At 34.9% G+C, this 26,948-nt stretch overlaps 1 protein-coding gene across 11 annotated transcripts; it reads right to left on the reverse strand.

Annotated features, from left to right (window-relative positions):
- Positions 1–592: 592 nt before the first annotated feature.
- On the reverse strand, positions 593–26,762 carry LOC131947285 (solute carrier family 12 member 5). Of its 11 annotated transcripts, none has more exons than XM_059308447.1 (28): positions 26,631–26,762; positions 23,778–23,839; positions 23,595–23,673; positions 23,113–23,245; positions 22,317–22,393; positions 21,836–21,931; positions 19,566–19,712; positions 19,190–19,375; positions 14,967–15,196; positions 14,379–14,575; positions 12,732–12,872; positions 12,263–12,361; positions 11,946–12,003; positions 11,479–11,603; positions 10,509–10,899; positions 10,171–10,275; positions 9,799–9,905; positions 9,451–9,530; positions 7,160–7,248; positions 5,933–6,039; positions 5,305–5,423; positions 4,775–4,862; positions 4,151–4,242; positions 3,247–3,342; positions 3,075–3,110; positions 1,943–2,049; positions 1,414–1,544; positions 593–1,207 (listed from the first exon to the last, which is right to left on the reverse strand). In XM_059308447.1, exons 4-28 carry the CDS (start codon positions 23,237–23,239, stop codon positions 1,116–1,118), a joined length of 3,123 nt encoding a protein of 1,040 aa, XP_059164430.1. In that variant the 5' UTR covers positions 23,240–23,245; positions 23,595–23,673; positions 23,778–23,839; positions 26,631–26,762; the 3' UTR covers positions 593–1,115. The 11 variants fall into 11 exon arrangements, with proteins under 11 accessions (XP_059164430.1, XP_059164433.1, XP_059164429.1 ...); XM_059308450.1 differs by having other exon boundaries at positions 23,595–23,682; XM_059308446.1 differs by having other exon boundaries at positions 23,113–23,241; positions 23,778–23,870.
- Positions 26,763–26,948: the final 186 nt, after the last annotated feature.

Here is a 26,948-nt window from a genome sequence, read left to right on the forward strand (position 1 = left end):
TTGAATATGCATTTAAGAATATTAGGCCCCTACATATTACATAAAGTATAAGTAATCTAAATAAAAGATCATATAATTGTAGATCTAACTTAAAAGGCACTTAAATTATGCCTTTTGAGTATCCGGTAGTAGATTAAGTACCACATCCGGTTACGGAAATCATTAACAGGTTGAGAGAAAACTCATTTGATTAAATACACATAAAATATATGAAATTTCGCCAACGATTTCAATATTTTCTTTAGACGTTATATAAGATAAAGATCAGATTATTTAAATGACGAGAATTGTCAAAATCTCACTTAAGATTTTTGCACGAGAAAGTAAAAATGTAAGTAAAATGTTATGATTGAAAATTCAAAGGAAGCCTAAAAGAAGTGAAAGTCAATTCAGTTAATGGTCAATTTTATAAACACAAGGGAGAGGAGATAACTACTAACAATTGGTCTAAACCCAAAAATATGAGAGTATTATATTAGTATTAAATAAACACAATTCTAATGACAAACTGGTTTGAACATGGTAATTAACTGAAATTCAACTTTCTTAATAAACAAAAAAACATCTTGAAGAGTTTTTGTTATAAGTTATTTTAATAGTAAAAATATTTTTAAAATAGGCAGCAAACATCTCATTTGATGTGGAGGGCCAATCGATGTAGTTTCAATTTTTTAAAATATCATATATCTCATACAAAATAAAGTATATTGTAAATATTAGAATATAGTCTAGCTGAGTGGTTGATGTAAATGTAAAATAGCAAACAATTTAGAGCTATTTTGCATTTAAGATCCAATTATATTTTAGAGAGCTTACATCTTTAAAAATGCATTCTTCTACTAGCTTCAGGTGGATTGACCCATAAAACATAAAAAAGACAAGCTTGAAAAAAATTAAAACATACCATGTAATATGAGATGAATAAATTTCACTTAACTCTTACATACGTTCTTATGTACTTATTACCTGTTGTAGGTATACATTTTCTTGTAACTAATGTATAAAAATGTGTGCGTACGTATGTATATATATATATATATATATATATATATATATATATATATATATATATATATATATATATATAAGTTGATAGTTAACGTAGTAAGATAGAATTAATTAAAAACAGTGATGACTTCTTTTCCAGTTCCCCGTACCAATAACATTCTGGAGAGCCCATCAGTTAGTTCTTCTAAAAAGGACATATCTTTTTTAAAAGTAAAGAAAAAAGTTGAGTGTTTAAAAACAAGTTTACTGCAAAAATGGAATTAATTTAAAAGACAGCAGGTGGTATATAATGTTAAGTTTTCTACAGAATGCTTTTTAATTTTGTTAATGTGCAAGTTAAAATCCTTCAACAACTGTTACAATTTTTTTAATTAACAATGAGGAATTGTTATAAAAAAAGGATACAGTTAGCTTGTCCTTTTGCAGTGTGTGGTACACTGGGTAAGTTGAGGATGATTATACTTGCGGATGCAGACTTCAATTTAATTGCTTCATTTAATCTTATAGCAGTGTTCATGTGGAGAATAGTTTCCACACTAGAGTTGTTTTCAAACAAAAGAGTAAGTTGAATTTACTGGCTCGGTATTGATGGACAACACATTAATTACTTTACAACTTCAAACCAGATAGTGCTACTGGGTTGCTACACACCAGCCAAGAGTTATCAACACAGTCTGTATGTTATGTTTTGTAGGGGTTGAGCACAGCTCTTACAAATGTGACAGTTCATCATTAAAATGAATACACAAGGCTCTGTTGGCCATGAATGTTTTCTTTTAGTTCTTGGCCAATACATTTTGTTTGTAGTTTTGGTTTTTCTGTTTAAAAGAGTAGAGCACCTTGAAAAGAAATCTAACCCAGCTGAGCAAAACAAGACTGTAGGTGATTTCAGTCAGAAAGACTGAAAATGTAGCAAAAGTATCAGACTTTTTACCTGGGAAGTAAGCTTGTCCTACGTGTAAAAAAATCAGTAGGAGATGAATTCTCATCAAGTGTTCCATTACGGGCTAAATCTAGTGCACACTGAGCATCTTTTTCTATCTATCATTAAGATGAAAAATTACATTATGTTTTAATGGCTGCTTTTTTTAAGTAACAAAGTTTTTTAAAATATTGAACAACAGTTGTTTACTTATTACTACAGTTGTAATGAATCTTTGAATAAATTTAAATAAAATAATTGCATGAGCTTTACCTAATATAACCCCCCCCCCCATTATGTATGATAAAGTCTACATGTTCACTACACCCTACAAGAAAACCTACACTATAAGTAATACAAAGTTATGTACAATATGTTGAGATGTCCAAAATTAAATTGGCAGATGGTGGGTGAGGGTGATGGTAGGCGAGGAAGAGAGGTAAGTGTGGGAGATGGTAGGTGTGGGAGAAAGGTAAGTGTGGGAGATGGTGGGTGAGGGTGATGGTAGGCGAGGAAGAGAGGTAAGTGTGGGAGATGGTAGGTGTGGGAGAAAGGTAAGTGTGGGAGATGGTAGGTGTGGGAGAAAGGTAAGTGTGGGAGATGGTAGGTGAGGGAGATGGTAGGGGAGGGAAATGGTGGGTGAGGGAGATGGTAGGCGAGGAAGAGAGGTAAGTGTGGGAGATGGTAGGTGTGGGAGAAAGGTAAGTGTGGGAGATGGTAGGTGAGGGAGATGGTAGGTGAGGGAAATGGTGGGTGAGGGAGATGATAGGCGAGGATAGGTGAGGGAGATGGTAGGTGTGGGATGGTAGGTGTGGGAGGGTAGGTGAGGGAGATGGTGAGGGAGATGGTAGGTAAGGGGAGGGAGATGGTAGGGGAGGGAGATGGTGAGGGAGATGGTAGGCGAGGGTAGGTGAGGGAGATGGTAAGTGAGGGAGATGGAGATGGCAGGGGAGGGAGATGGTAGTTGAGGGAGATGGTAGGTGTGGGAGATGGTAGGCGAGGGACAGGAATTATAAGCATTTCTAATTTTGTTTTGAAAATATCAAAAGCATTAAGTTTAGCTTTCCATAAAGTTAACTATTGTGTCCAAGCAAAGAAATTAGGATATGCTTAAATATGTTCTCTTAAACAAAGAAATTATTACCCATGAGGCTCTTCTGTGGGAAGTTCCGGTGCTTTTCTGAAAATTAAAATTGTAAGCATTAGCTTTGTTAAATTAATTAAATGAACTAGGTTCTAAATTCAATGCCATAACTTTTTACAAATAAGAAGTATAGTCTAACAGCTTGTAAAAAGTTTGGAGAAAGTTCACTCACCTTTTTGTATGTTGTACTTAAGAAAGCTAACATTTTGGACCTTTCTTCTAGTTTCAGTGTTCGCTCATACACATAAGCTGATATATCAGTATCTGCCTAATTTTATAACAAAGTAATCATAGTTATAAGACTTGCAATATTCAGTTTTTTTATTCTGGATTAAATGGTACTTTAAAACTAAGACAAAAGCCATATCTGATTCTAGAAATACCATCAGAATCTAAGGTAACACAAAGTTGCAATAATGTAAACAATGTGGGCATTCTATTTTTCTAGAAGGAAAGATGTTACAAAATATTTTTAACCCTTATAGATATAGCCAGGTGTGTACTTTTCCCTTTTCATTGATTTCCATTAAACAGGGCTAAGGCTTACAAAAACAAATTAAGGTGATTTAAGTACAAAATATTAACACCTCTGGGCTGGATGGAATTTTTTATAAAATAAAATACCAATCTAAAGGAATAGAGAGCAATAATAGGTTGGGGATGTAAGGGTTAACATTAGGCTAATTATGTTAATAAATTAAGCAATTTTATTTAGTTGAAGGATCAGTAGTCAGTGAGGAAAAAGGTAGCATGACTTGTTCATCAAGAGCAAAAATGTATATGAGGTAAGAATTTCTAAAAATGTAGTCATTTTACAACTAGTTAGTTGTTAACAAGTAAAAGACAAGTTACCCTTTTAGCCTGGCAGTCAATGATTAAGTTGAGTTCACCCGTTTCTGTTCCTAAGCACATAAAGGATAGTGGTGAGCACTATGCCCATTTACCTTTACTTTAACGTGAGTCAGGTACCAATCAAGGATATTTTATGGGCAAAGCCGTGGATCTGAACTCAAAGACTTATGGGTTAGCAGCCGTGTGCTCTAAACTGTAATATTATTTCACTTGAACTGTCATACCATTTCAATGACTTCCACAGTTCCGTTTATTCGTAGTTGATACAAATAAGTTTTGAGATCATTTTTTATCTGAACACTGTTTTCATCCGTACCTAGAATTTTTTCAATTTAAAAAAAGTTTGAAGTTGATTGAAGAAACTAGATAGTTATGTTAAATAAACAATGAGAAACATGTCAAGAGACAGGACTGTTATCTTTTTAACCCAGAACAGAAGATTTAGGGGTATTTTTCTTGGTCATCAGGTTACTTACATTTCTATAGTGATTCTTTAAAAACTAGCAATTGTAACATTTCCCCTCTACATGTTTCTAGCCATATGTACATAAAGTTATTCAATGTTGTAGAAATCAATCTAAAAATGTTAGTCCACTCCACCTATTTAATGAATTTCATCTTTCAGGATAAATGGTCTCAATGAATAAGAGTTAAAAATTAAGGAAGAAATTATGAGCTAACACAAACAGCTTAGTTTTTAGGTTCAAGCTATTGCAAGGAAAATGTATTCCAATTTCAGCTTACATTACATGTAAGGGAAATGTGCAAACTGCATGAGAATTTATTGGTAAGTACACTTGATATTGAAATATGAATGAGATGAAGGGATCAATCAAATGAAAAGATACCTGCCACAGTAAAGAGCCTTATCTTGCATTTGCTCATCATTTTGTGCCGTGTCAGAAGATGCCCCAGCAGCAGTAGCATGCCACCATCATTTGACAAGTGTTAAGGAACTTGTATTTCTAGACCATTTTTATAACTACAAAATGTAGAGTTCTTAGACCACTCCTAACAACAATTCATACATAATTGACATACATTATGACTGCATGAACTAATTGACATACATTATGACTGCATGAATTGACATACATTATGACTGCATGAACTAATTGACATACATTATGTCTGCATGAACTTCTTCAATAATTATTACCAATGAAAATAACATACTACAGTTCATGTGTTGCTTGACAAATATTAAACAAATATAAAACACTTTCTTGACAAGCTTGTGGCTTTGGCATTTCAGTACTTAGTTACACTGCAACTGAACTTTCCCATTCAGTTTCTGTATGTGACTGTAGAATGTCCTCTTGCATATTCAAAATATTATGTATTACAAAAAATGCCCTCACCCAAGTAGAAAAAGGATATTAACAATCCACCATATGTCGATAGTGCCACTGAGCCGTTCACCTTTAACAGGCAAACCTTCACAGTTTTTACACACTATCAGGGCATTCCCTGCCACTCCCACATTATAAATAGTATCTGAAATTATTAAACAACTTTGTTAAGTATACGTTTATTCTAAAATAATATATTATACAGTAATTTTAGTGTTTTTCAAAGTTTTATTTTCTATAACAAAATCTCTGCACACACTTAAAATCCAACTATAGGCTCAATGTTCTAATATTAAGCATATAAATCATTCCTTTTCATAACTATAGAGATATTATAATATCATGATAGTTCGATTATAATACATTTTACAAATACACTTAGAAATTAAGTAAGAAAAAAATCTCAATACAGTTTATCTTGCCATTCTTTTGGGTAAGTTGTCTTTGGTATTTTAAACTTAGTGTTGGACTGCTATACATAGAAAGAACTGTCTGCTACATTATGCAACTAAATTAATTTGTTACTATGTAACATTTACATCTCTATAAAGGTAATTATTTTTTGTTTGAACACAGAGATCTAAATGATTTTTTTTTAATCTGGGTACAGCGGCAAATGAAATACTTATCATGTATAAATGAGGTCTACCCAACCTAAAAATGTGTGATACGACGGCAAACATCGAGTGGCAATCCAATCGCTTGGCCAGCCCATAACTATCGTGTTTGGTCTCAGAGCTCCTAATCCTGCTGACTGAATCCTGGAAAAATATTTTTTACAGCTGACATAAAAACAAAGAAAAACCATAACCACATTCACATTCAAATGATTCACAGGCTATCAAGACAACAAAAACTTTTACAATTCCAAGACCCAGAGTAGTGCGCAGTTTTTTGGGTTAGGGGAAGCAGCGAGTCGAGTAAATACTATACATAATACATTCAAAAAGTATTCTTTGAAGAACACAAAAGAACAAAACACTGTGTACTTTGCAAAACAATTTATCACACAAAACAACACTATGTACAACACAAAATGTACACACAACACAACCATAAGCAATACACAACAAGAAACGCAACACAATGGGTTTAGTAATCCTTGAAGAAAAAACAATTTAACATAATGGAATATTACATTTTTAACAAGATAAATGAATTTTAGTTGGGGACATAATCACTCGCTTGATATAGATCTGTATTTAACCAGAGTGATCATTGCTTTACTATATTTTACTATATTTTAATGTACTAGCTATGACAATTAGTTTTTACAAACAATTTTGTCTACAATCAGAATAATAATATAATTATCAATTACGCTAAAATACAAAAGCATGAAAAAAGTTTGTAATAGTGAAGTTTATACATAAACGCTAGTTGCAGCAGTCAGATTAAATATAATAGTTGGAACATTTTAAACAAATAGATTTAATTTTTCAAATACATTATTCTTCTTGCATTTCAGATCATTACATTTTAGAATAAGCTACTGTTCTCTAAAGATTACAGTTTAACATAATAATAAGATATGGGTAAGATCACTGTATTGCTCATACACCCTTACTGGTAATTGCATAAAATAATTTTCATAGAGCATTATCTGCTTCTAAAGCTATATTTCTGATCTAAAAAAAACAAGTATAGTCATTTCAGTCCAAAACCACAACATAGTGGCAAACCCAACCCTGACCAGGAGTCTTTTGATTGACAGGTTTTGGGGGAAATAAAGACATCTCAGCATGTGATCATTACATAACACAGAAACAGTTTCTCTACTTCTTTAAAATATTAAATAATAATTTTTGCTTTCTTTTATAATTACAAAGTTGATAGATATCTGTGGGTTACCTCTTCTGCACAGATAAAGTATATACTCACATACAGCAAAGACCATCTGTTATTGAAGGGCTCACAACGATTTCAATAAAGCCTTTAACATCTGCACTCTTCACACATTTGATGAATATCTGACATACATTTTACATCATGTCAAATCTTTAGATTTTTTACTTTAGAAACAGAAAATAAACACTTAATATTTAAGTTTAAGGATATTCCAAAATAGAATAGACCAACACCAGAGATATATCACCAGCTGATAGAGATCTCCCTATAGATGATAACCCACTCTCAAAAGATGAGATACATAAAGCCTTGAAGCAGCTAAAAAATTGGAAGGCTCCAGGAATAGATGGTATACCAGAAGAAGCACTGACAGTGGATATCAAAACTAGCACCGCACTACTACACACACTCTTCAAAAATGTGGGAAGATAACCAAAGAATGGGGATCCTAGTGCATGCTTTAACTATAGAGGGATAACACTTTTGTCCATCCAAGGCAGTCTTCAACAGAATATTATTCAAGTCCCCAACTTTGAGATCTACAGGCGGCTTTAGGAAGGAAAGATTATGCACAGACCAAATATCTTGACTGTGCATCATCATTGAACAGACCCAAGAGTGGAGCTCATCTTTCTACATTAATTTCATTAATTTTGAGAAGGCCTTTGATAGCCTGTATAGACAGTCAATGAGAAAACTGTTCAGGCACTATAGGGTGTCACAGAAAATAGTCAATATTATTATGTCCTCATATGAAGGTCTCAAATGTAGAATAGTGTAAGGCCAACAGACTACAGAGGCCTCCCCTGTGAAGAGTGCAGTAAGGCAGGGTTGCCTACTCTCACCATTCCTGTTCCAGCTGGCCATTGACTGGGTTAGGAAGATGTCAACAGAGAAAATGAAGCAGTATACAGTGGATACTGTGGAGCCAGCTGGTTTGTTCAAGTCATCGAATATATCCTTATAGTGCAGTAACAGTGTAGTGAACTAATGTCATCCTGTCAAGTCATGTGTCTGTGTTGATGTTGTTGTGCTTTAAGTCAGAATTATATAATGAACTCCTGAATGGTTAGAGAGGAACATGATGGTAGTTAAACCCTCTCACTGCATAACTGCAGGAGACATGGTCCCCAACTGAGGTAAAATTCTCAAAGTCAATGCATCAAGCAGCACCCCAATAACATTGGTACAAGGAGCCCTAGAAGAAGAGGAAAAGATTCACCTACTTTGGAAGGTTTGTTGAAAGGCAAGGCGGGAAAGAAGCCAACATAAAACTAAGGAAAGGCAAGGCAAGAGCAGTCTTTAACCAACTAAAAAATGTTTGGGGGTTCTGGAGATTTAACCCTTGGAATAAAATCCGGATCTTCAACACACTAGTAAAACCTGTTTTACTACATGGAGCTGAGACATGGAGAATAACTGCCACAAATAAGAAAATACAATCATTTGTAAACTCATGCCTAACACCATCAGAAATGAGGTACTAAGGCAACTGACAAAAATGGAAAATGTGAAAATGGAGATAGATTGGCCACACACTCAGGAAGTCTGTACACACCATGTATCCACAGGGCAAAAGAAATAGAGGCCGACCAAGTAAGACCTGGAGATGTGACCTGGAAGAAAACACCAAAAGATTGGATACATCTGAGGACAGTTGGAGAGACTAGCCCAGGACAGAAATGCCAGGAAAGCTCGTCAGCTGCAAATGTCCCAGGAGGGGTGACAGGCTAACTTAACCTAATCAGAAGGAAATCTGAATAAACATGCCTATGTTCCTCAGAAACAGCTAACTTAACCTAATCAGAAGGAAATCTGAATAAACATGCCTATGTGCCTAAGAAACAGCTAACTTAACCTAATCAGAAGGAAATCTGAATAAACATGCCTATGTGCCTCAGAAACAGCTAACTTAACCTAATCAGAAGGAAATCTGAATAAACATGCCTATGTTCCTCAGAAACAGCTAACTTAACCTAATCAGAAGGAAATCTGAAGAAACATGCCTATGTGCCTCAGAAACAGCTAACTTAACCTAATCAGAAGGAAATCTGAATAAACATGCCTATGTTCCTCAGAAACAGCTAACTTAACCTAATCAGAAGGAAATCTGAATAAACATGCCTATGTGCCTCAGAAACAGCTAACTTAACCTAATCAGAAGGAAATCTGAATAAACAGCCTCAGAAACGGCTAACTTTACCTAATCAGTCCACATAAATGTTACCTGACAAAATTAACAATTTCAGGCATATCATATTGAAAACCTTTCATTTGCTCTACAAAATAATATTGGACATATATAATAGTTTATGTATTAATACCTGTTTTAATTGTTGTTTTTCTTCCTTCATTACTCCAATAGTTCCCTGTATAACGGTTCCAAACATGGTCAATCCTTTACCTAGAGCATACATTGCAATATTTGTGGTTTAACACATTTCACATTTTTTTTGGCACTACTCATAACAAAATATAGTATAGGACTACTTAAGCTGATGACATTGGTTACAAAGAATTTCAGTGATGTATAAAGTGTGGTATAAAATCCTTTGCTGAAATGTTTTAAATTTTGAACATTTTAATGTTAAGAGTTAACAAGGGAAAGAGTCATCCTCCATGTGTTATGTATGTCTATGAAATCAGTGAAGATTAAGCTAAAATCTTTGTACCTGCTTTCAGCATGTCAGCCACTTGTACAAGAGCCATGTCTTCATTATTAAACTCTGTCTGACTCATCGTTATATTTTTCAACTTTAAAAGCACTAACACCTGGGGTCTGGTTAAGAAATACAAATCATTTTATTTCTTCATCATCACTAAAACACACACAAAGACATTTTTAATTATTTACAGTAGTTTAGTCAGTGAGCTCCAACAGTTTAAATCAGACACATTTTTTTTTGTTTTAGCTGTAATGTAAACTAAAAACTGTCAAGTTAAAAAATATCCTCTTGTAATCATTTATCATTCTTGTATGATGCCTATATTATATGCATGGTGATGTAAAGAGATTTATCAACATAAGTCTGCAGTAATTTTACCTCCAATTTTTTATATGCATGTAGTCATGTTTCATCCTCATTAGAGCGTACAATGCACTGGTCATTTTCAAGCCAGTCATTCCATCACCCCATTCCTTTTCAGCACTGAAAATTTATTAGACAATTGTTTATTAGTAAATTTATTAGATAATTGTTTATCAATTAAATATTTAGTATAACACAGTTGATATAGTTATAAACTTGAATGTTAGTTAAAGCTGGAACATGTGGAACAAATTTGGAAAGTTTTTTTTTTAAGTTCTCATTGAATAAATCATTGTTTTGGGCTTATTTACAGTGAAAGATTTCTAATACAAATTACAATATACAAAACTAACCCTTTGTATTCCAAATAATTATACATCAGATATGCAAGAAATATTGCCACAATCGCATATTGCCAGCTGCATATAAACATTGTGACCAAGCAAAGACAAGTTCCAAGTAGGGTTAAACTCCAGTGATAATATTTAAAGCTGGGACGCCAGTGTGGGGTGTCCAGAAGAGATTGAAGAGTTACAGCAAAATTAATGAATCCATAGCACATTAAAAAGAACATGGTGACAATAGGTGCCACATAGTCCAAGAATGCAATGAGAAGTCCTATCTCCGCTATAATAAATGTCACAACCAGACATCTGACAGGTTCACCATGCCACTTCTTGGAAAAAAATGCCAGGCCAGGAATGATGTTATCCTCTGCAATAGCTTGAAGCAGACGAGGTCCTCCTAAAAACAAAATTCATGTGATGCTAATTTTGTATACATCATCACTATCATGTATCATAATATTTAAAGTAGCAAGTTAACAAACTGTACATTGAACACTCATTCTTTTTTTATACAGCAGTTATTAATAGTAAGTAAATTTTCCTTTAGAGCCTAGTGGTCCATGGGGCAAGTGAAGTTCAGTTTGCCTGTTTCTGTGATCTCGGAATATGAAGGGATAGTGTGTTCAGCACAATGCCCAGCAGCTTTTACTTTCCCTAACACGAGTCAGGTACACATCAGAGTTGGGTGAACTCAGGGATGTTCTATAGACTTGAAGCTAGATTTGAACTTAAGACTCTAAGGTAAGCAGCTCAACCATTTGAACAAACTGTCCCATTTAGTGCTAGTAAAGAAATGTAATATACTAACAATTTAATTTTTGTCATTTCTTTAAAGGAAAAAAATTAAAACAATTACAAACCTAGTACCTGATTTAACAGTACAGACAGTTTGACAGTTCTGAACTGTTAGCACTTATATTAACAGTACAGACAGAAGCTGGTTAACTTAAATAAACTACTTTTTAAATCAACGAACCTGCAAGTGCTTGCATTCCAGCTCCAATAGTTGCTGTGAAGGTTCCTACAAGAACAACCCATTTTGAAGGATAAGCTATCAAGGACAAGACCAAATCACCATTGTTGCTTATGCTCCTACCAAATCTAAAAAATACAATTGCACATGACCTGACTACATTAAACACTAATGTACATAAGATAAATATGACCTTTTTCAGCACTTCTAGACCCTCTTATTTCAAATAAAACTCAAGACCCTTGTTAATTATCAGCTTACTTCTTATAAAACGCAAAATGTCTATATTCTTACCTATACAAAACAGTTCTTGAATACAAACATTGCAATTAAACCTTATATTATTGGTATTCATGATAAGCTGTTACAAATTTTTAATGATAATATTTTAATTAAGGGGATCTTTTTAGAAATGAAATCCCACTAATTAGTAAAAGACATTTATTTAGCTGATTAAAAAAACAACTTACTTATCTCTCAGCAATACACCTTCAACTGATCCACCAAAAAAAAAGACTGAAGAAAAATCTTGTGGAGTTAAAAGGAAATTGTAGGTACTAGTTGTGTTACACACTCACCCACAAGAGACTAGATATTCACAACATCACTGAAACAGTCAGGGCTAAAACAAAGTACAATATGCTATTTATGGCAGACTTTTTATATGCACAAAACTGTTTTAAGCAAGGAATAAAATGAATACATATTCCAATGTAATAATTGTATTGATGTCAGTGTCTTAAGTTTGTTTAACAAATGCATTTGAAAGATAGGTACAAAAGGATACAGATCAATGATGTTACAATAGCAGCAGAAATAGTACCCCTAGGAATGGATACTTGGGCATCTTTCAAGTCACCAGAGTAATTGGATCCTGATTCAACTCTTAAAAGAAAAGATATCATATATAAATATGCAAGCCCTTATTGTGTATTATTCATTTCTCCATATGTCTTCAAACTATTTAAACTGGCCATGATCAGACCATGAGTGGCTGACACAATGTATAGCATAGGTGTCTTTATAATCAGTAAATGCGAGCCATTAGCAACTGGTGTCTGCAGTTGTATTTATAGATTAGTACATGAATACTATATTACATAACAAGTTTTCAAATCTATGGGCTAACTGTAAGCCTATAAAATGTAGCAATTTTTAACATCTAGTAAACTTGGGAAAGTAAATTAAAAGTAATACTAAAAATGTTGCTAAAAAAACAACTTATATAGATACAATTATAAAAAAAATAAACTTATCTGTAATAGAGGGGAAATAAATGCCAATCAGTACAATAAAACTTGTTGTGATGTCTGTAGTAATATCTTTTCTTGCGCTCTGGGCTTTTACATTTGTTCCTGGAATATTTCCTTTCTCTGTATAAAAATTGTCCCATGCATCTGCCGAAAAATTGTTATTAATTGAATTCAAAGCAGTCTAAATCTTTTTTTAAAATATTTTGATTTCAACTTAGTTTTACATTTTAAATATTATTGTCTTGCGTTACAAATGTTACAAAGCTATTTACTAAAAAGTTATCATTAGAATAAAAATAGGTGTGTCAAACCACAAAAATATGTATATCATTTAAATTATTTACACTGAAATTGGCTTTTCTTACTTTTTGATTAAAGTAAAAAGTAATAAAAAGGGAAGTAAAAAAACTAAACTTTTGTACATTTAAAAAAATCACCAAAAAATTTTCTGATGAAAGAGCATATCAAAATGTAAGGGAACTACATTTCTTTGAATTTAAGTAATTTGTAAGCCTGTAACATATACGTTTGAAACTAAACCATACCCACTTTTTTTTACACTGGCAATGAAATGTACGATCACGTGACCTTTTACATTTAACAGATAAAAATATTCAACTATTCTAAAAAGATTATAAAGATAAGTTGTAATTTATATTCTAAGTACCCTCTGTCAGAAAAGACAAAAAAATTTGAACTAAGCAATCTGAAAAAAATTAGACAACGCTACAAAGAAAGTGAGGGGGGGGAGAAATAGTTCATCGGATAAAGCTGAAAAATGACATGGAAGCAATCATTAAATGAAGTTATAGCTTAAATAATAAATATATACTGAAGAAATAAACTAAAAAAACTAGTAAAACCTGTTTTACTCTATGGAGCTGAGACATGGAGAATAACTGCTATAAATAAGAAGAAAAAACAATCATTTATAAACACATGCCTCAGAAAGATCCTGCAAATTCGCTGGCCTAAAACCATAAGAAATTATGTTCTATGGCAACGGACAAATCAACTGCCAGTTGAAGTAGAGATCCTCCAGAGAATGGATGCATGTATCCAGCATAACAAGACAGGCCAACACCTGGAATCCACAGGGCAGAAGGAGTGGCAGACCAAGAAAGAACTGGAGACGTGACGTGGAAGAAGACACCAAGAAGATTGGATACACCTGGGGACAGTTGGAGAGACTAACCCAGGACAGAGACGCCTGGAAAGCTCTTGTCAGCGGCCTATGTCCCAGGAGGGACGACAGGCAAACCTAACTAAAACTTGCCAACATCAATTTGAAAAGTTTGGTGGAGCGTTGTTAATGAAGGAAACAGCCATTTTCTGCGACCAGGCCTAGAGCAATTTTAGTGATCGGTATAAAGTGTTTTGTTGAGCTCAGCCTTTTTTGACCATGCTCAGAAATGATAAACACCTTTCTGAAAATGCTAGTAAAAATTTATACAAGGTCAGAATCACATATTATTTTTCAAATTGCTTAGTTTTTTTAACATTTTTTTTTGCATTTTTTAAATTTAGTATCTCACTAAAGCTATCCAATTTCGCACATTTTACATATATTTGTAAAGAAATATGTTGAATAGGCAAAAAGGCACAGGAGTAGAAAGGGAGGGGGGATCAAAATTTCAATATAAAATTTACCTTTGACAAGTCTCAAACTAAAGCCTGGGATGCCTGGTATGAGTCTAGCTTCGTTTTGAAGAAAAAACTCATCACACATATTTCCCTCTGGGCAGTATAACTTGTAAAGGGGACCACCAGGATCTTTATTGCACTCCCAACTGTTATTTTTGAACACTGCTGAATACTTTATTGCACGGTTTCCTAATACACATAGCCTGGAAGAATGTTAATGATTTGTGTGACAATCTTTAAATAGGTCAACTGTACCTTGATATGGGAATATCCTAATGCAGAACTGGTAGTTACTGATTATACCCGATAATCAATCACACAAAATGTTTTTTTTAAACAACATTTGGTAAGAAATAAGATTGATTTTTATCTTATAAAATGCATCAAATTTCAATAGCAATAATGGAAATTTTTACCAATAAAAATTTTGACAGGTTGTTTACAGAAATAAATATGTAATGGTTATTTTACTAATGCAGAATATTTTTAAACAACAGGTATTTAAAACACAACATTAGTATATGAATCATTTAAGTTTGGCATTTGATATTAATTTTTTACAGCATTATACTCCATTCCCTTTTTTTTACTTACTTTACACTTCTTTCAGGGGAAGCTGCAGCAAGCCCACAAAATATGCTTAATAAACCTGCCACCAAAAATAAGATGGCAAAGAATGCAAAGCGTGAAACACATTTGACACCAATAAAGACAACAGTTGTCATAATTAATAATAGAATTGAACAGTAGAGTCTATAATCATTGAGTCTCGCTGGGTCTTCTGGTGCATCTCCAAATATTGCCATGCTTGGTGCAATGTAAGTCTGAAAGCAAAACGCCAAATTTTCTGGTTAGAAATGTTAAACTTTTGTTGATGGGCTGATTTTAAAAGATACCAGCAGCTATTTATTTCAATAATCAGCAAATGTAAGCCCTGCTAGGGGGGGATACCTAATATCTACCCTTCTAGGCTTATCTAACTAACTACTGTCCGGTCAGTGCAAGCCCGGATAAACCCAGACTGGTTAATAACCTAACCTTAGTCTAAAATAAAAAAAAACTACTAAAATAAAACAAAAAAACTTAAACAATATAATAAAATTTATTTAACAAAATAAATATGGAATATGGAACCAAAAGTTATTATGAAAAAACTAGAATCTAGATATAGGCATAATAAAACTATTAAAACACTCAAGACTCAAGGCATACAAAACAAACAGAACTCAACACAACAAAACACCCAATTTCGGACCACTGTCCATACACCACATAAACGTGACACAGAAACTCTTCAACACACAGGCCTCGACATTCCAGCCGAATGTCCCTCCCTGTCGACACACCACATTCACGAACAAAGAAACCAATACTACGAACAAAGAAACCAATGCTACGAACAAAGAAACCAATGCTACGCACAAGAAAATAGTCCCTAATACAATAATAAGTAGCATTCAGGACATAAAGCAAAGTGGAGCAACAATCCAAAACAAAGTTTGCATAAATAATAACATTAAAATATAAACAAGACACAATAACCAGGCTACAAACTATTGTAAAATCGAAATCATATCAGCGCCATAATAGCGGACTACTTAACTAAAAACCACAACAATCCTCAAAGGAACATAAAAAGCGACATTCGCCTTCTTAGTTACAAATAATTATAATAACAGATAAACACACTCCAGCCGCTCACATACACGCCCCTTAAAACTTGCGGTCACCGCAAGCTAAATAACTTGAAAAAAATCAGGGCACAATCATAATTTTACAAAAACAAAAACTTTGCAAAAAAACCAGACCACAGGGCACAATCATCACAATTTCTGCAAAACACAATTTTGCAAAAGAACTTGCAAAAAAATCAGCCCACAGGGCACAATCATAAATTTTACAAAAAACAAAATTTTGCAAAAAAATCAGACGATGTGGCTGTAGCAGCCGGCGGTACAACTTTGACCGGCCTTGGGGAGGGCGGTTGAGCCTTGGGAGGCACATATCTCCTAATCTGTGTGCTGGCCACCCGGCGGGTGCCAGAAGGGCCATCTTTCTTTTTAATGGTGTAACACCCACCGGTGATCGGAGGTAATTCGACCACGACATAAACTGTCGGGCCGTCCAGGTCTGCTATTTTGCGTCTGCCAAGTGGGGGTTGTCTCAGAAGGACCAGGTCGCCTATGGCCAGTTCAGCTACAGGTGCCTTTTTGACCTGCTTGTCCTTCTTGCTCGACTCTGTCTGGGGGCATCCCCCAGCACCACCACCCGGTGCCTTAATTAAGGATGGGTTAGGTGGAACTATTGTCTCTAGTTCCTCAGATTGGTCCACCTTTATACTGGTTATGCTGGCGCGTAGGCAGGATGTTGGGCCTGATACCACTGACGGATCTGGGTGAAAAGGTTGGTCTAATGGCTGTACCACCTTGTCGTCCTTCATTCCGGGGTCTCCTTTCGTCGCCTGAATGGTTGGTACACTCTTGGCAGACACCAGAGTCCTTTCGTGGGGGCGGAGGACCTTGTCCCCTCGCCATACCTTCGGTGTCACCCCTGGGGGCTTGATCAGGTGGGCCAATGTGGTCAGGTCCTGGAGAACGTTCATGCCCAACAAACAGGGTGGAGCTGATGAGCCACCCACTGGATCCTTTATCACAAGGAACCCCTTGTCGCGTATTTCTTCCTTGTTGATCTCCAGGTCAGTAATAAAATAGCCATTGTATGGGATGGCCAACCCATTTGCTGCCCTCAAGGACAGGGGTGTGTCTGTTCTTAGGATAATGTTCTTGAGGCTCCTGTTACAAAATGTTTCAGTGACCGTGCTGACTTGTGAACCACTGTCTATAACGGCCGTCACCGGTACACCTTGTAAATACACAGTCAGGGTGGGGCACTGTCCAGCCAGCTTGTGAATGGTGGAGCTTGGGCTCTGCCCACCAGCAGTAGTAAGACTCTGAATCACTGCGGCCTCCTGCTTCTTTGAGTTTCGACAATTGCGGGCGAGGTGACCTTGCTGGTTACAATTGTAACACATTCTTGTTTCCGCCTCTGGACGTCGGCGGGGTACCCTTCGGCTAGATGACACTTGAGGGTTCTGTGCCAACTGAGTCAACAGAGCCGATAGCTGCTCTGCGAGCTTGTCCACCCTGTCTTCCAGCTTAGACCTGGGCAGGGTGGGTTCTTCCTTGGGGCGTGCATGTAGAGCTGCCACATAGGCAGGTTCTGTCCCTGGGTCCTCGTCTCCAGACCATCGAATGGCCGCATCCCGTATGGCCAGGAAGGGGATCTTAGGGTCCCTGAAAACTAGTTCTTGCAACTGACGTCTGACTGAGGACTGGCTCAGCTTTTCTATAAACTGGTCCCTTAGGAACTCAGCATTCGTCTGAGGGACCTGCAGGGTGCCCTGTCTGGCAACAAGGACCTTGAAGGCCCTGTGCAGGCGGTGCGAGTAGGCCCTCACCGACTCGTGTTGGCCCTGCACAACCATTTGGAGTTGCGCCATTAGCTGGGAGACGCTCCTCTTCTCCCCATAGACTTCTCGGAGGAGCCTGATGGAGGCCTCTGGGTCACGTTGCAGGTCATCTCCCCTGCAGCTCAGTTCTTCTCTCACAGCTTCCCCCAGGTACTGCCAGAGAAGGTCCTTCCTCTCTTCTACTGAGACGTCTCTTCTGGCCCTCCAGAGAGACTGGACCTCGTCAATGAATCGTTCCACATCATAGCCGTGGCTGTCCCCATGAAACTTCCGGATGAGGATCTCCCTGGGTGGAACGATGATGATGGCTGGTGCCACCTCCGCCATCTCGTCCGAATTGGGTGTTTTAAACAACAAACGGTTCCTACACTAAACAAAAACTAAACACATATGGTTCCATAAAGGGCCTATCAAAAAAAATTAACTAAGCTTCACCTAGCCCTAGCAAAAAAACAAAAATTAACTAGACTAAAGCACTGACCCCACTCGTGCTACCAATTTGTAAGCCCTGCTAGGGGGGGATACCTAATATCTACCCTTCTAGGCTTATCTAACTAACTACTGTCCGGTCAGTGCAAGCCCGGATAAACCCAGACTGGTTAATAACCTAACCTTAGTCTAAAATAAAAAAAAACTACTAAAATAAAACAAAAAAACTTAAACAATATAATAAAATTTATTTAACAAAATAAATATGGAATATGGAACCAAAAGTTATTATGAAAAAACTAGAATCTAGATATAGGCATAATAAAACTATTAAAACACTCAAGACTCAAGGCATACAAAACAAACAGAACTCAACACAACAAAACACCCAATTTCGGACCACTGTCCATACACCACATAAACGTGACACAGAAACTCTTCAACACACAGGCCTCGACATTCCAGCCGAATGTCCCTCCCTGTCGACACACCACATTCACGAACAAAGAAACCAATACTACGAACAAAGAAACCAATGCTACGAACAAAGAAACCAATGCTACGCACAAGAAAATAGTCCCTAATACAATAATAAGTAGCATTCAGGACATAAAGCAAAGTGGAGCAACAATCCAAAACAAAGTTTGCATAAATAATAACATTAAAATATAAACAAGACACAATAACCAGGCTACAAACTATTGTAAAATCGAAATCATATCAGCGCCATAATAGCGGACTACTTAACTAAAAACCACAACAATCCTCAAAGGAACATAAAAAGCGACATTCGCCTTCTTAGTTACAAATAATTATAATAACAGATAAACACACTCCAGCCGCTCACACAAATGTTTTTTGATATACCAAATTAACATTACCTATGAGTCAATCAATATATGATATTTAAAAGTTTTACCAGCAAAGTCTCTATTGTACCCAAATAGTACATGGCAACTGAAATTGATGTTCCAAGAAAAAATAATATTCCAACAGATCCGCCAAATGTAGGGCCAAGGGAGCGAGATATCATAAAATATGTTCCACCAGCTGTCACTCTTCCATTGGTTGCAATTGCACTCATTGATATAGCTGTGCAAATGCTCTGAAGGGATATAATTTTTCATATTTTATTAAAAAAAAGTAGAGAGGCTTAGTGGCTTAAAACAGTATGAGCAGCCTAAAATATAATAAAAGTGTAGCCCTGGTAAAATAAAATTGTGATTTACTAGTTAAGGTTAAGTAATCTAATGTGATAAATATTTTAATAACTATGAGACAAAAGCAATACAAACCATGCCACAGCATATCATAACAATGATTCCACCCTCAAAAATTCCAGCACATCCTACAATCCAGGGGAAGCGAACAAAGTAGATTACACCCACAATATTTTGACAGCATGGCAAGAAAACACCTAAGAATGTTCCTAAGTTTGCTTTCTGTAAAAAAAAAAAAAAATTAGACACTGACTTTTTTTTTGTACCGCACTATTTCCCCCCTCCTAAGCTCAGAATATTCATGACCAAATTTTTAGAAGAGCATGGTTATTTATTTTGTTATAGCTACTGTGTCTTCCAAGAAAGACTTGTTATAGATCAAAATAAATAAAAGAAGGAGGTCAATTAAATAAATAAGATTGTAAAAAGCTTAAATTGACAATCTGGTGTAATGATAATTTTATAAAATTACTGCAGTCACTATAATTGACACCACTACCCGCAACTTTTACATTCACAACTATTGTGGATGAACCTGAATTATTGACTATCTTCAGATAGTAAGAATGTTCAATCCAGCTAATCAATTGAATCTGAATTAATTAATCAACTCAGCTAACATAGCACATGCTAAAAATAACTAGAATAGCCATTGTCTAAAATTAAGATGCAAATAACCCCTTCAATAAAACACATGTAACACTAGTTTTAAATTTGTTTAATATAAAGCAGGTCTAAGATGTTTTCTATTTTAAAACATGGGAGCGAATAACCTATATTAAATATATTCTGGATTTTAACAGTTGACAAACTTCACTTGCCAAGTATAACTTACATATGGCAAATCATTAAATGCGGCTTGTGGTATCATGAAATTATTTTGATTAAAAAATTATGAGCTTTTCATAATATGATGTCATCTTAGCTTCAATCAGACTAGACTGAACCCAGGTATTTCTACAATTGACTCCCATTGGTAAATGAGACTTTAAGGGTAGCAGTCATGGTCTTCCACCTTTACTATGCAATCTTTTCTAACTTGCAAAATAGCAAGTAGACTCAGCAGAATAAAAAAAAAAATTATACTTGATTTTTGCAAATATTTGGAAACTGGTATGCTTCATGAGTTAGGAGAATAATATATTTTTTAATGAAAAAAGTATTTTTTGGATAAAAAAATTCAACTATTAATTTTGTTTCTTATCAATAAAGAAACGTACCTGTCATGCTTTGTTGCGATCTAGTCCTGTGTAAGTTTAAAAGTGTGACTGTTTATAAAACTGAGTTATTTAAATGTAAATACAGCTAGCACTGTATTTCTTGAATCTTAGTCATTGGGGTGCAGGTTTGTCCACACAACACTCCCCAAAAGCCCCAGGCCATGCTGTATGAAAGCCTTAAGTCTACATAAATCACTCTCCTTAATAGTGAGATATAACTCTCCGTGCGACCGCCTCTGGAGCCACAAGTTTACCACTGGGGCACCAATGTGACCACTGGTTTGGTTTAGTCAGGTAATGTAGCCCATATATATAGGCGCTATAGTGATCATAGGGGAGCCGGGGCACTCTGGATCACCTGACCATCAGAGTGTCCAATACCTCCCCTGTTGCAGTTAGACAGTTTAATCAAGTAGTACCCCTGATCCCTGAACAGTATGCCTAATCAGACCCCAATGTACTCAGGTAGCTACTGGGAAACTCTAAGTGCCTAACTGTATGCTACTGATGCGGCAAAGGATGACGACCATGGTTTGATTTAGTCAACTATTATATTAGCCCACCATATCCATAGTTTATCGTACTCTTTAAAACTAATGAGGCATCATAGTGCTCCGTGCTGACCCGCGGCGCACTAGGTCATACAACCACCAAGATGCCAGGAAATGCCCCAGGTTCAATTTAGTCACCAATTATAGTAAACTGGTGATTCCATGGTGCAGAATTTTTTTAAACAAATCTAGGAGCCAAGTATCAAAGGTATTGTAAAGATATTATAGATACAAGAGCAAGCAGATATTTAAATTTAAAAAAAACTCAGTACCATTGTTTAAATTATTGGCTTAAGCCAACAGCTCACCCAACTGATAGTGTAAAATCAATACTTGTTAATTTTGTTATCTCCTCTTTTGTAGTTGAATAAAAAAAAATCTTCAAATCAATTTTAAATTATCAATTTAATATTTAATTAGATTAAAAATTATACATTCTAATGTTCTCTCAGAGCTAATGTATCTTGAAAGGTTGAACAAAACTGCTGTCTCAGAAGTGGATCAAAATAGAGTTACATGATTTGCCACAAACCTACGGTCATTTTGAACTAAGAAAAAGCTTGTAAAAACATACATGTGTTGGTGGCTCATTCTCATCAGCAGCTATAGTACTGTCTACGGTTTTCTTTACAACACGCTGGATAGAATCAACATTGCCACCAATATCATCCTGGTAAGAAAATAAATAAGGAAATAAAACTTCTTCACACACAGAATGAGCTATAGTTGTCACATAATAGATGCATTAATACAGTTGGTAGGAATATATCATCCTCAACTAAGGGAGACCACCTTCCTCCAACAAATTTTTTTTTAACAAAGAGCAAGTGAACAACCAATTACAATCTTACTTAAATTTAATACAAATGTTAAGTGAGTAAAGTTCTCTTTTCAGACTTTATGGTCCCTAGGGCAGATAAAGAAGAGTGTTTCTTGACTTCTGACTATGTGGTCAGTACTGTGCCAAGTCGCCTTTACTGTCCTTATTAGGCCACTTACTATTTTAAGAGAATATGGGAAAGAATAGGTTTTTTTAAATTAAAATATTCAATTACCTCATAAAGCGTTAGAGTCCTTTTATCTAAAGCATGTTCATAATTCTTTTTGAAATCATCAAAAGTGACCTTAGTTTCTAGAGAAAAAAACAATATGAAAATATTAAATAAAAACTGAAATGCATAAAGTAAGGCCTACTATAAATTATAGTATAAATTATAGTAGATAACAAGCATTTAAAACAAATGGACACTACTGAGTTGACAAGATCCTTCCATCATGTTGACATGGATAAAATTAGGATTTTTTAAATATTTTGACTTTATGGCGGACATAAAAATAATAAAAAATAAAAACATAATAATTCAGAAATTTAATATTTTTAGAATCAATGTTATAAAAGTTGCAAATCCAGAGAACTTAAAAATAATTGTTTGAGTTTAAGGCGACTTTTCTATTTATTTTCCTTAAGCCTAATTTATAAGCTGATGTTTCCATTTAGCATATTTTAAAAGAATAATCAGGTTTTGAGTTATTTTTGTTTTCTTTAAATATTTATATGGCTTGGCCCACGGTTTTGACTTTGCCACACTTCTGGGTTAATAATTTTTTGATCAATCAAATAGATTATAGTTGTAAATTAAAGAGGGTAACAAAATGAGAATCCAACTTTTTTCAATGTTATAATGTCAGAATCATAACTAATGCGTAATATTTAATGTTAACATACATGTTCAAATTCACTATAGGCTTTCAGTGGTTTTTATCTCCATGATTTTAAAACACTATACATTAAGTATTTGACATACAGTTAATTTCTCCCCATATAATTGAAATGTTTATAAGCGTAAATACCATTAGAAGCTTGGACTGGAGCGTCAAACACACTATATTCATTGACTGGGTATACTTTAAACCGTCCTGGGTTAGTATCACTAACAGGTGTAGAACCTGATGCCTCACTTGCTGAGTGTATCTCCATATCTAACTTGAGGAAAATAAATATTAAACCCTTTATAATACATAAATGTAATTGTTAAACACAAATATTATGTTGGATCATTTAGCAATCAGCACAACTGAGCAAATCTTTGATCTTAGTGTACTTTACAAAAATACCTACAAAATACCTACTACACCAGTAACATTGTTACTGCATTCATCAGTATCGCATGATGCACTGTGGGCAACCATGTATAATACAACATAAGCACAAACCTCACCAAAATAATCAAGAATTAGAACAACAGAGCAACCTGGACTATAGGCTATTGGTTTAGAACAACAATAGACATCAGGCAAGGCGCTTACTCTCTCCCATCCTTTTCAACATTTACCTATAAAGGGTTATGACTGACACCTTGGAAGACCATGTCAGCTAAGTCCGCACAGTTCTTGGCAGGCAGTGAAGGTGAGCTGAAAGAACTAATAGACATTGGACAGAACATCAACAGTGTGTGGAATAGAAATCAATACATATAAGATGACCAACAACCTAAAAGGTATGGAGGCAGACATACTGGTAAAAGGCCAAAGATTGGAATGAAGTTCACTCGTTTAAGTAGGCTACCTTGGCACTTTCCTATTTGATGAGGGAACAAAGCAAGAAGTATCTGTAAAAAGTGCCCAAATATTAACAGCAATCATTTGACATGACAAAAAAACCTCTTGGTACAAAAGTTAAACTCATGCGGTCACTGGTCAGTTGTGTCTTACTATATGGATGCGAACGCAGACATCCAGAGAAAAATACAAGCCGTGGAAATAGGATGTTTACTCAGACTCATAGGGTTCTCATTCAGAGATCACATAACAAATGAAAATGTCAGCGAATGACTAAAGTGATTGGTCCCTTGTGTATCCAAAACAATAATGCAGGGCAGAGTGCCAGGAAGGAGAAGATGTGGCTGACTATGACATCATTGCGTGGAAGACATCAAAGCATAGACTTGGCTCCCATTGTAGAACTAATCAGAGCAGCAACATGACAGAGTTAGATGGCAGAAAATTATGAGGAAATCAACTGTGGCTGTTAAATGACCCTCAGGGGTTAAGGGACATTTGATTTATAAATTGAAGATGGTCTGTATCAATTTTTTATGACTTGAGCTACTAGTATAACCAAACATATAGGCCTTAATACACATACATACACATGTATAATATGTATAATAATGTATGTATATATATATATATATATATATATATATATATATATATATATATATATAAACTATTTGGGGGGATGACACCTATTGACACCACAGTATCAAGGCCTACAAAGGCCCTTATTATGACACTTTTTTTTCAATTTCCTCTCCCACCCCAAATAGGCCTACATACTACATAGGTTACCCTTAGGCCTATCAGCTAAACCAAATATAATTCATATAAAAAATATAACACTAGAATCTAGAATCTAGTAACAGTAGTACTACTGACCTAGTTTAGATTCTAGATCTCTAGCTAGATCAATCTAACTTAAATTTTAAATAACTAAATCTATAATATTATTAAAAATAAACGTCTAGCAATAGTCTAGACCAGGGGTTGGCAACCTTTTGTGACGGAAAAGCCAAAAGTTAAAATTTACAAAATTTCCTATTTTTTTTTTATTTCAATAGTATATTTACTTATTTACTTTGGATTATGTATAGGCCTATATATATATATATATATATATATATATATATATATATATATATATATATATATATATATATATATATATATATATATATATATATATATATATATATATATATATATATAATAAATAGCTTTAAATATGAAGTAATATTTATTTATTTAAAAACACATGTTTCACAGAAAAAAATATTAAAGTATTTTATCTAGCTCTGCTAGAATAATAAAAAAAGTTCCCTTTTCAAACCTGATGGTCTATAGGGCAAGTGAAGTAGAGTTCACTGGTTTCTGTGACCTCAGCATACGAAGAGATAGTGTGGTCAGCACTATGCGCAGCCGCCTTTACTTTCCCTAACGTGAGTTAAGTACCCATCAGAGTTGGGTGGACTCAGGGACGGTCTACTGACTTGAGCCCGGATTCGAACTCGAGACTTACAGCTTTAATTATTGAATACTATTTACAATAGTTTTGCCTTGCATGCCTTTTGAAAGTTTGTTTAAACCTGGCTCATAATTTATTTTCAGTTTCAAGCACGCCTCTAGATTTTTATTAGTTAGCTTCTATACTTTGTATTATATTTATGCAAGAAAATGCTTGCTTGCATGAATATGTTGACCCGAAGATTGTCAGCACTCCAAATGCCAACTCCTTCACCTCACTGTAGCATCCTGGAAGACTATTCCATCCGTCACATAATAGTGTCTCAACTCGCAACATTTCTTTAAGAGCCGACCACTTGTGAACAGCTATACGTGAATGTGTTACTGGTTCTCCAATTCTTCTATTTTGCTCTTTGTTTCCGTGAACTTACCACTCCACAAATGTTTGGTTTTCAAATCTAGCAATTTCATTTGAAGCGAACTAGCATCAATTTCAAATAGCTCAAAGTTAATCTAATTTTTTTTTGTGTTGAGAGAATCTACTATGAACATCAGTACTTGCATTTGTTTTGAATTGCTCAAATCTCTTAGTGAATCCATATTTTATTCAGATTTTTTTAAATTAATTTACCGCTCTCCATGTCTTTGACAAAATGAAGTGATTTTTTTTCTAAACAAACCACTTCTTTGAGCAAGGCATAGGCTGGGTTTTCCTTTCTTTGCATTTTTACATTTAGCTTGTTTAGGATATCCACCATGAAGTTGCATGTTTCAATTAATTTGGGATAAACAAGCTAATGGGAAGTAGATCTAGATCTAGAGTCTAGATCTACATTGAAATCGGGAGTAGCAAAATATTCTAACTAATAAAGTAATGAGTGCTTATTGTTTATATTATATCGTTCATTACCAAGTGTTGCAGAGCAATATTTTTATGAGTTTTGAAAATAAAATTAAAAAAGTATTAGACTCTAATATCATATTTTATTATTTGTGCCTGGAGCTGAAGAGCCGCTTCTCGACATCAAAAGAGCCGCATGCGGCTCGCGAACCGCAGGTTGCCGACCCCTGGCCTAGACTAGAAGATCTAGATCTAGAATCTACTAGTTCTGTGTCACTAGAATTCATTAGATCTAGATCTATATCTATTCTAGATCTTGAGATCTAGAATCTAGATCTAGATCTAAATCTAGATGCTAGATAGATTCTTCTACATTTTAGACTACAAGACTAGAAAGTAGAAGAATAGAAGATCATAATGGATTGAGATCTAGATCTAGATTCTAGATTTAGATTAGCGCATCATATAGATCTAGATCTAGAGGTCTAATTTTCTAAAAATTCACTTGAAATAAAGAATGTTGTATCGGTCAATTGTTTAAGATCTAAAGAATCTAGATTATTGTTCTAGATCTAGATTTCTAGGTTCGTAAGTGTAGTTCAAAATAAATTCATTTTGAAAGTCGTTCACCGCAAACTTGTGTATATTATTTGCGCATGCGCATTAGCTTGACAATTTTTGGCAATCCTTATAGATTCTCTAAATAAATATAAATAATTAGGTAGTAGATATCTAGATCTAGATCTACATATAATCTTCTAGATCTAGATCTATATCAATCATGGCCCCTATGCCTGTCCATTTCATTATAATTTTTTTTCTA

Source organism: Physella acuta, unplaced genomic scaffold (assembly GCF_028476545.2).
Source record: "Physella acuta isolate Inbredline_101_S28 unplaced genomic scaffold, ASM2847654v3 ptg000591l, whole genome shotgun sequence".
NCBI lineage: Eukaryota > Metazoa > Mollusca > Gastropoda > Physidae > Physella > Physella acuta.